The sequence below is a fragment of the Opisthorchis viverrini genome (genome assembly GCF_000715545.1).
Source record: "Opisthorchis viverrini unplaced genomic scaffold opera_v5_59, whole genome shotgun sequence".
NCBI classification, from domain to species: Eukaryota; Metazoa; Platyhelminthes; class Trematoda; order Opisthorchiida; family Opisthorchiidae; genus Opisthorchis; species Opisthorchis viverrini.
Window position 1 is genome coordinate 1,975,798 of NW_008751715.1, and position 11,473 is coordinate 1,987,270.

Genomic DNA, 11,473 nt, shown 5'->3' on the forward strand with positions numbered 1-11,473 from the left:
GTTTACGAGTTCTGATGAGGAAGATCGAGCTCTCGATTTTATTAAGGTACATCGGTATCAGAGAGCAAAAATCGAGTGAAGCTGGGAATTAGGGCTATAAACGTACGGGTTCGACACCATGTACTCGCCCACTTCGCTATATCTGCATCCACGGGTGCACGTTAGAGGGCGCGTATGGTCCTTGGATCGCAGGGCTCAAGTTTACACCACTAGGTTTTACGGCTGACAAGTATTCGCTCCCCTTTAACTTTAACTTCACCGCGTTCGATAATACTAATGGTTGCCGAATCATCGATTTACCCACGGATCTCTATCGCCAAAGGACTAAGGGACAAAGGGATTCGTTGAGCATGTAGCGGACTAGGACCTTATCACCGTGTTCGGATAAATTAACAAGCAAAGTAACCAATATAAAACCACAAAATCACAATAGGAAAAGAATGAGTAGTCAAATGGGGACTCACGAATGTGTAGATCCAATAGTCCACTACACCGATCCAAATGCAGTAACTGGTTGTGAAAGGAAATATTCACTTGTCGAAATTTCTCACAGATGGTTTCGCGTGAGCGATATATTCCGCGGTAGGAAAATTATTCACGGCTAAAAAATGTCACAGGGATTTACTGCAACGTTCAACAGTTGACACAAACACGGATTCAGCAGTCAACAAACAGTTCAACGGAGCGTAAATATGCTCGTTCAGCAAGAAGTCAGCAGGTCGCACCGGAAAATTGTCTATTCGTAACATTAAAACAAACGTCATGATACAATGTGAACGACAGTTACAAAGTGTGTTTCAAGTTCAGGAAGAATGGTAAATGTGACAACGGATTGCAGACACTACAAGCACTTGGTGAGTTAGCCACTACAGCTTTGTTTAATTGTGTGTCTTAAATGATATCGCGGAAGATGTGAACGGGTCGTAATTGGTTATACATTGATTTCAGATAACCTATTGAGTAAAAATATGAGAATCTGATTGACCGAACGTCATGTTTGTACTAATGCAACCAACTAATAGAAACATAAATTGTCTAGGTGATCGTGTTTTTTAGGCATTGGGTTGTTATGTGGGCGACTTATGGATATGAAGGATCTCCTTTGGTCTTTGGCAGGTGACACTCACTACAATTACCATTATGACGGGGCGTCGATGGCCGTTAGGTTAGGATATCACGCATAGTTTGAGCCTCGTTTTTGTCGGCCCACATATATAATGGCCTGGTGTTTACTATAGGTAGCGGACATAAGCGAGAGAGTGTAGTTATTGGTATGACGGGCCATCGTTGGCAGTTACATTAGGGCCGTGCATAATCGGCGTCGCATAAAGGTATTGGCCTAGCAAATCTTAAGACTAATCGAAGTAGGCGATATCGCGTACAGTTTTGAGTATGAGGTCCGTCGTTCGCCAGTGAATTAGGTATGTGTGCATAGTTTAGGCCTCGTACTCATTGATTCGCACAAATACCGGCCCGATGGTTATCACAAGTGGCAAAGATAAGCGAGAACGCGTACAGTAAGGGTGCGACATATTATGTTGGATTAGGTTACCGCTTAATCAGCACCGCCCATTGACATGGACCTAGCGGGTACAATAGGAAGCCAAGTAAGGCAACATCGAGTACAGCAACGAGTATGACAGGCCGTCAGATAAGGCTCACACGTATAGTTGAGGCCTTATTTTCACTGGCCCGCATGGATAGTAGTACAGTGTTTACTATAGGTTGCATAGAAGCAACGTCGCACATAGTTATGGATGGATATTGGATTAAGTTATTGTGCGTAGGTGAGGCTTCATGAGCAGCGTCGCACATAGACATGAGCCTAGCAGTTACAATAAGTATTCGAGATGAGTGCGAGCGCATCGAGTTGAGCATAAGGGGCTGTCTTTGGTCATTGGATTAGGCTACCATGCATAGGTGGGTCTCCATAATCAGCATGGCACATATACACGGACCTAGCAGTTACGATAAACAGTCGAGGCGAGTGACAACGGCTAACGTTATCATGGTGAACGCTTTGTGGCGCCACCATAGAGCATCATGTTCATAGTACGAATGATGCCATTAATATTGGCAATTTACCCACAGCTATCTCATGACGCTGTAATATCTACAGGTTAGTTATGCATATCTGGGAATGAGGATCATCCACACAGGTGCAAGCTCGCATCACCACTGCAAAATGTGTCAAGCATTTTCCATTAATATGCTGAGAGGAACGCAGTTTCCCAATAAACAGTGTCGTGCCGAAGTTCGCTGAACAAACTCAACTGACTTGTTGCATCTGACAAGTATGACGAGATTCGAGTAGTTCTAGGACGACATTAGAAGGAAGACAAAATAGAAGGGCGTAGTGTACGCCTTAATCGTCTGATAACGGTAGTACATGAGCTGAAAATATAGAGTGAGAATTACGAGTTACGGGGTCTATACAACGATATGGTCATGAAACGCACCAAAGCGTTTTTCAACTATTTACCTGGGTGGAATTTACATAGGATAATATATAGATGTTATTCATTTAAAGAACGCCGCAGAACGCTAAAACATGCTAACATTTGATTTCGAGCGTCATCTCGTAAACCGGTAATCGCGTGTGAATCGGCGATGGTCGATGATTTTGAAAGTTCGCTCGCTTGAATAGGTTGCTATCAGCATCATATCACTTAAGCGTTGAAACGGATTACACAAACTCCCCATTAAATTTGCAACTACGAAAACCCAGTAGTTTTGGGCGAAATTGACTTTGCTTTACTTCTAGTGAGTGGCGTTTTGGGGTGTGATTCATGCACAGGCAGGCATTTCGATTGGTCTGTTGTGCACAAGCCAGAAGATAAGCGCATCTAAGTTGAATTCACGCACAAGCCAAATGGAGATAGGTTTTAATGACTAATACGCATAAATTAAGAAGAAATCGGCGGTTAAAACGAGCAAGAAAACAGTCCCAAACTATTTGGAGGATTTACTATAGAAAATATCACACGACCTCTTGTGGGACACTCACAATTTGACGTCCATCAAGCGCATAAGTTAACATCGCATGCCTACATGCCCTAAAATGTTGCATCTCGGTTTCCCTTCACTCAACCATTCTATGACTACTTATGCCAACTCCTGTAACACAATATTAGCCGTAAATTTACGTTTTTCTTTTCGAGTGCCTAGGAATTAACTTGACTACGTGTCTGAGAATTTTAACGCTTGGACTCTTCAACTGCTTCCCTCTTGGTTAACCATAGTTTTGTGCTTTTGACGACTGTCAGGAAGCTTGACAGTGCCCTATGAAGAAAGATGTCTTGTAGATCTTTACTATAATGAAATCAACATTAGTCGTGGGATACTAACGATACCAACAATTACACAAGCCAGTAAGAACGAAGTGAGCGCGGATTAGAAGTGCTACTTAAATTTTAGACGAGTGCCAATGTGAAAATACCTAGCGTCAACAGAGCAGAGCGCAGCCACGCAGTCCGCTAACAAAGGCGAAAATAGGCGAAGAGTTCGAATACTAGAATCTGTAGTGACAAAGAGAAAGAAAGGCGGATAAATGAGACCGTTTCCATTTTGAGGGCTGAGTTACAAACATATTGGTTTTAGATAGAAGTTTTGATTCTCACAGCTAAAGAATAGCTTATATTAGCCCACCTTGTTGTTTATATTTTGACACAATGATGAAGGAAAGGCATTAACAACGAATTTTTGAGGGATCACGACGTTTAACTAAGGAAAGATGAAGTGCATAGGTGAGCGTATCACTGTTTGTTGGTGTCTGTGGGAACTTGAACTAATACGCCACAAATGTTGGGAGTTGGTACACAAATTCAAATGACATAGGTGATGAGGGCTGAATGCTCGGATATCCAGAAAACTGCACTTAAATAGCCCATAAAATGTGTAGCTCGTGCGCAGAACCTGAGTAGGAACTCTCCCCAAAGTGCAACTCCATCGCTTTGCGTTTAGGCTTTTGGGTCAAGGGTTTTGGTCCACCTCCCCACACTTGGGCTTCCTACTAGGAATTCAGCTCACATCCAATAATGAAGTTTACGCTTAAGATACTTATGATACATCGGCCATCTCGCGGTGGCATCATCCGGAACGTCTTCTTCATTGCATAAAGCTGAAGATAAACGAGTAATGCGACCGCTGGTGGCTATTATCTTTTTATTGTTATGCTTCAAATAACCTCTTTTGCTTTACAATCATTCTCGTGCAGATCCTAGCTATAGGCACATTAGTTAGACACCTACGGAGTTATGACGCTACAGTCCGTACCTATTACTCGTCTTCAAGCCTCGTTCTCCTGTTATTGGTTTAGCCTTCAAAGTGAGAACTCTTGGACAGACTGACGAACAAACTACCCTTGTGTTTACTGTAGATGTTCCACCGATCGCCATCTTTCGTATCCCCGAGACTGGAATACAGTATCCAAGACCAGCTGTTGAACAAACGACGTCCTTTCTATCCAAAAGCCACAGAATAAGGAATTCGGGTGATCTTCTAGCTGCTGCATCGGGTTGCGCCGTTAAAGTTATGACCAGCAGTTTGCAAGGAAAGGCTGCATTTTCTAGCAAGATACTTGTAAACAGCCGAATTCGTACGATTTGACCTTCTGCTTCGATGAAACTCTTATTGGTCGAAACTTTGAATACCCTTTGTTTGTCTTTGCCATTGATGCATCTGCTGACTGGGTTTCTGATTCGTTAGCAGTTACGATAATGAAAATGATGGTGCTGAAAATTCCAGGAGATTCATGTAGGAATGTATATGAACACAATCTATGGAGAAAGTTACGCGTTATCCGTCCACGACAAACGTGTTCGCTTACTTGCGGCCGCGACGCGTCAGAATCTCAAGAGTTTTTTGTATAGGTTTATCTACCTCACATCACTCCACTCACAACCGTATAAATTTCCGGACGTCCCAGCTGAGCACGATTGCTCCGCTAAGAATCGCTCTCTAAGAATCTCTTGAAAATAGACCGTTTTATGGTCACTGGGTTCAACAAATTTTGTGTCCGTTTGTACTTAAGTGGGAATTGTCTCAGCAAATTTACTTTTACGAAATCGGGTATATAAGATCAATTCTATTTCGGCAAGACCCATGTCCAAAGGCTGGTCTTTTGACGTATACACACTCGAAGAATTCCTGTTAGATCTGGCCTAAATATTTGCGGAAGATTACAGCTCAAGCTAACGGAAATAGATTCTCAAAATCGGCAACAAAGGACACAAACGAATAGGTATATGGTTGTGGTCGCCTTATATCTGTAAATAACGTGACTGAGGCCATGCTGTCAAATGTTAACTGCTGGGTAGGTAAAATGTATGTTGAAATTAAAGCGTCTACTAACCAGCTAAATTGACAAGTGACTGTGAACTACGAACATATACTTATCTCGAAAAAAAGGACAGGGGTTTCGCGGAGTTCAAAAGGTGACTGTTTTGTAATACTGGTTGAAATCTCCGAAAGATCGACCTATAGCCCTACTTATTCTACTTGCTAACAAACTATTGCAGGAATTTTCCCGATGAAATTTCGAAAGGGGACACGAAAATCAAGCGGAAAATTTTCCGACAGGAAGCGTTACATGTCAGTGCTTAAAGTTTTGGTCCCTATCGTCGTCCTAATTTTAAACCAGAGCGACTTAGACTCCATGTACCTTCCTGTAACTCGGAGTCGCGTGGTAGAGCCGTTGCTCATAGCAGAACTATCCTATTTGTGGATATAAAAGATTTGTTTGCCCGAAATCGGTTTCCGCAAGAGGACCATGTGTTTTTGTCGGTCACCAAAGGCCTTTGGATCGTCAAGGAAGTTTCTGCGCCGTGAGCGGTCACAGGAACCATCAGCCGAACCAAGCGCACATTCGGTGCTGTAACAAGGAGGCAATTAACCGTTTTGGTAGTACGCTGAGTTCTGAGCACAACAAATTTCAGCAATATGCACAGATAGTACGCATGTTGTACCCATTTGCTGTCTTTTCAGGTGCACCTGAAGGCTGATCGGCCACGAGCGATGAGGATGACATGATAAAGTAATTGTAACTAGAAACGACGATGATTTCGCGGTCCCTGGGCCGTTAAATGCTTTTCGAGCATTTATTTCTTGGGCAACTGACTGTTATTCTACTCAATTTTTGAACACAGTATAGTGAATTAGACCTTAATTTAGCAACAAGTTCATGACTGTTTCGTGGTAAGGTAGCCGGAAATCAATTTGCAATTTCGAGTGCATTTCCCAGTGAACAGTCGGTCATATTGCCAAAACATGCGTACAACGTTGTTATTTTGGGGGTTTAGGGATAGAACTGCCCCTAAAATACCCACACCTAATTCATTGGTATATTGACGCAGAATGTTCATGAATTTGTTCAATCATGTTCTCCCGGGTTATCAAGTAATCAAGGTTATGCGCCACCCGAGAGAGGAGTTCTCGATTTTTAAGGTTGCGCTATTATGCAAGTTTCCTGAAACTATAGTCTAAATTCTGCAGAACCGTATGGTGCCGCATGAAGGAATGGTGAGCCTTAGATGTGCAAAACAAATCAAAACAACCAGAAAAAATCACCTTCTTGTCACCGTCGTATGTCATGGAAAAGTTATGCTCATGGGTCCACTCCACAGGAAGGAATCATTGGGCTTGAGTTCAAGTCTTATTGGAGCTCACCAGTAGCACATATACTTGCCCTTGTCGGAGCCTGAAATCCGGATGTTCGGTGGGCGAGAAGACCGTGTAATCACTGCGCCTGCTAGATTCACCTCAATTATGCCAACTGAACGGGCGAACGTGTTCACGTTTGAGTGATTGGTTTGTTCGACAAGTATGACGACTACCCATTAAGCGTCTTCATTGTGTCGATTGTTTAGTCCGCAAGAAGAACGAATTACATAGGTCAAGCGTCAGCACATCCGCTTGTTCAGACTTGATATTTCAGATGCGTCTAGATTACACTGATGCAGTAGTGGTGGCATACTCTTCTCGCATGTCGTATCCTGGGTATTTGAATCTCCGTAAGCCGATAGCACGCAACATCAATGTACCACAATTAGAAAAGAAAGTGCACATGGTGCTCCCTTTTCCTGGTGTGAACTAACCAGAAAAGTATTCCTAAAATAGAAGTGGTAATGTGGGTGCAAATTTTGGGTTCGCCAAAACTGCAGCTTCTCGGGGCCATAACAAGCAGTGTTGGTGGCAGCGTCACTGAAAACTTGAGTCAGTCCATCAATCCATGCCTATTCGCCTCTACGTTCATCTCGTGCCAGTGTGGCTGATCTCTCAAAAGATATCCGGTTATCTTCATTCCCGCTTTAAGTACAAAATCCTTCATTTTTACCACACTGAGTAAGTATTGGTGACGTTGATTCATGCTTTACATGCAAGTACTGGAACTTCAACCATCCAGTGTGCATTCACGAAGGTGTTCTACGACAGAGTATTGTGCATCCAGTTCGATATCTTCTACGAATGATTGTGCAAAAACAACCCCCAACAGCTAGCAAGCTAATAGTGGAACTGGGAGGGACAGTTAATAAAAAGTCTTTGACTTCAATTTGAAAGTATCTCTTGTGATGTGTCTATTCTGGACCTGAAAAGAAACTTTGCTTTGCGCTTGTGCTGCGCACTGGTTACGAATAAGCATAACTGCTAGCGAATGGGTTTCAAAAGAACTGTTTACCAGAGTAGTTGCTGAAATTACGAATAAAGCCAAAAGTTGGTTGCGCGAGTAGATTTCGAGGGCGGTAATTCTTATAAGTGAAGCCGAAAAGCCTGAAAGCTCTGCACAGCTCTTTTGTTCCTTTCCAGAATCATCAGCAGTGCGCACCTCCTGAAAGTCCAGAGAGTCTCGAACTGCTCGTGACCAAGCGGTTCTTTGTTCAGATAATCAGTGGAGAGAACACGGGTTCCAGACTTCCTGGATTTTAGTGAGATTCGCAATGCTGATGAATACAAATAAGGATGAAACAGCCGTACAGTGCTCCTCGGCATTGGCTGCTGTCTATTACAGGTAAAAGTCGAACTAAAAGCTTTTTCACTGGAGCACTTGGCCTCGGGGTCACATGCCTCAGTTCCAAAAGAGGTATGATCAAAGGAAGCCATAGCAAGTATGTTCTCAATAATTCGCGGACTAGCTCATCAGAAGAAACTCGGGACCCCAAGGGGGGCATAGGAAGAAACTTATTTTGGTTAAAAGCTTGTAACCGCATTTTGCTGTCAGGAAGTCATCTTACTAAAGCTTACTGTTATGATAAAGGACGTTCTGGCTTTTGGGAACGAGATTCAAATCTCTATGTTTGATTTGGGCAATGGACTTTGCCATTAAGACCAGTAACTTGTCGATTCGGGTGAGTATTTCAGGAAGGATGCGAAAGGGACATAGGGCAGCCTGGTGGATTTTGGCAATATCACTTGTAAATACGCCTAGTTTATCAAATTGGTTATCATCTGTTCTACCGGTGATTTCTAACTTTGTCAGTCGTCAATAATGAACTTTTCAGCGAGTGTTTTTCACCAGGGTAGACATTTTGAAGAGAAGAACGTACACCCCAACCATTTGTAGTTTTTTTCTGCCTTATCTAGATTAGTTTTCTCTCATACTTGTGGTATATTACGTCCGTTTTGGGTGGTAAAAATGTCGTCCACGTTTATCCTCACAAATTTCCAAATGGACTTCGGTTGTTTTTATTCCGTTAGAACAGGTTTTGTTCGGGACTCATTTCCAGATGAGCGATTCTTAGTTCCAGATTTGCCTAAATTAGTCACCGGTTGCTATGAAGACTCATGTTTCCCTCTTTCGACTACTGAGGTTCGTCTTGGAGGGCAAAGAACCTCTCTGGAAGGAATGGTCGTCAAAGGCAATCAATTTAATTTTCGTCAGCGCTGATTCCTTAAAAGCTGCACCAGTATTTCTGAAGATCGAAAAAAACGCTATGTGAAATTAATATTCTAAGAGTTCTGTTGCGTGACTTGCAATGAATCCGTATAGAGTCGTGGTCTGTGGTGGCTGTAGTCACCCAAAAAAGTCGATCTTAAAGGCGACTAATCACCCATTGCCACGCTCCCCTCCCCCGGGACAGCCCTCTAAGCTAACCATTCACAAGTAACTTCACAATCACAGTTCAATTATAGTTCCACCTTTTTCCTACCAACAAACATCTAAATCTCCAGAAATACCAAGCCACTTGTTCGAGATAGCCAGTGTCTTTGGTCCATCTTGTTGATAAGTATGAGAAAATATTCTATCCAACCCTAAGAATAAAAAATATTTACCAACCCCTAGAAATCTTCTGATAGTTGTAATAACTTAAGCGGTTAAACCGCGTGAATGAAGCCGCGTTGCTGTCTACAGTTGATGCCGAAATTAAAATGCGGACGTTTTGTTTGTAAACTCTGTTAGAACCCGACCGACGGAGCCCAAAATTTGGATATTCCGGTAAACTTTATCTTTTGGTTGCATATTCAAATTAACTAGTACTGTGTTTTCAGTCTGGTACAAAGGTTATAGTTGCAATTTCTGCATCTGACCAATCTCGGGTTCTGTTCTTTTTATATGACTGTACCGAGGGTAACGGTGGATAGCAGTGCGTACCAGCATTCCAACGGAGTCATACTAGATTTTATCTCTCCACTCTGTCACTCTGTTCACTCTGTCACTCAAAAAAGAAAACCAGCCACTAGAGGTGATCACTTCTAATACATCTATTCACGGTTTTTCGATGTGGAATTATTGTACGTAGATGGGAAGAATACAGTTTAATCCTTACTGCTGCCTGGAGAATAAAACAATCCCACCTCGACATGTTTCAGTATCCCGTACAAATCGGGTCGTTAGGTGTGACATTCGATGCGGGTGGTGATTTGATCAAATGTTAGGGTTCATCACGTTTGCGCCAAGTATTCAGCAGCAACAAAAGAATGTATCCTCATGTTGACTAGTCTGTATTTAACTGTGCCTTAATTGAAAACGGCAAGCGCTTGTCGGTGGCTCTGCGTAGCTGCGCACCTGCTACAAATTTCCTTCAAAGGCTCCTTACGTTAGTAAGCCCACTAACATGGCCATCGTTCAAAGTATCATATTAGTACAAACACTCTCGGGTACGCAATTTCTAGGGAGTTAAGCTGAGATAAGGCAGCTGACATTCAAGCTTTTGCGCACATGTAGGAGCCCAGTGTATCCGCATCACTCTCGTTAGAGTAGCCTACGTCAAAACGGCTAATCAGTGAACTGTAGTTTTGCTCTGATCAGAGCATATCAGGGGTGCATCCACGGGTATTGGAACCTGAACACCTTAAAAACGAGGCGAGTATGTTACCACTACTCCACCATCATGCGTTGGGAGCACTTGAACCATTACGTATGAAGCGATAAGCGTGCTGAACTTTGAGTGAAGTGATCAGACTATTCAAAGGAGAGTGGTGCGAGTACAAATTATACAACTACCTATCAACCAGAACCCATTTTGTCCACATGCAGGGTAGCAGTTGGAAACCCTGACTTGTAAACCTCTCACTAATGGCGTGCTATTTTCCTTGCACATGACACCATTCAGTTTAACCCATCCGGATTTTGTCACTGCATTGTTTGACAGGAGAAAGAAAGGCCGTTTAAGAAGAAAAGTTTGCATTCTTTCTATATGCAAAAATGTCAAATCAAGCTTTTCATATGGCTCAAGCATATGGGCAATAGGCAGCTCTATAGAAAGAGAAAACAAAATAAGGTTTAGGTGTTGGCTTCAAATGAATCTGTTACCAAGAGCAAGTTAGTGGTAAATCATCTTAGCTTTGTTGTGCCATGGGGCGAGGTCAAATATCAAGTACAAAAATACTATCAGAATTTCAGACACTTCAAAAGTTGCATGAAAGCAAGTCTACAACGGCATGCTTGCTGGATGACAGAACTATTAGCCACATCTTGGACAGGAAAGATGGTACTCTATTGGTTTTCAGGTAAACAGTCATCTCGAAACTGGAAAATGCTGAAATTTATGTTAGTGACCGTCCATACTTGGTATTTTTGCAGGTACTTAAAAACATGACGTGCCGTTTTTGGATTTTTTCAGTAGAAACCAAATCCCTGAGCTACCTATTGGGCACTGCTGATGGAGCAGTAGGCAGGTACCTTTGATCTCTTTTGAAGAAAAACCGGGCATAATCCAAAAAGCCTGCAGATTTATGCAAGTACAAAACTTTAAAAACCCTGTCTAGGAAGCACCAATCTCTGTGACTAAAAATCTGTTGTTTATAACGCAACGCGTAGATTGCTCTCGGCCGTGTTTTAAGAAGTTCTAGAAGCGTATTTGCTGCCCTGCTTGGAGCGTTTGACTTGATATACCAGTTAGTGTTCAAGGACGGTAATAGGAGGTTGTCAGCTCTACCCTCTTCTATAGACGCAACACACTTCTCGTAAGGTTGCTGAAAACTCTTCGACAGTCCAAGGCCGGTTTCGCCCTTCTTGTGGCGCATCAGGTACCGTTCC

The 11,473-nt window shown here is 42.7% G+C and overlaps 1 protein-coding gene across 1 annotated transcript in view; it reads right to left on the reverse strand.

Annotated features, from left to right (window-relative positions):
- The window catches only part of T265_03898 (hypothetical protein), a gene marked incomplete at both ends in the record, with an annotated part of 36,534 nt that overhangs the window by 3,032 nt on the left and 22,029 nt on the right, over nucleotides 1–11,473 (reverse strand). Inside the window, one exon of the mRNA XM_009168490.1 lies at nucleotides 3,440–3,518. Coding sequence (XP_009166754.1) covers nucleotides 3,440–3,518 — 79 coding nt within the window. The remainder of the gene's footprint in view (nucleotides 1–3,439; nucleotides 3,519–11,473) is intronic.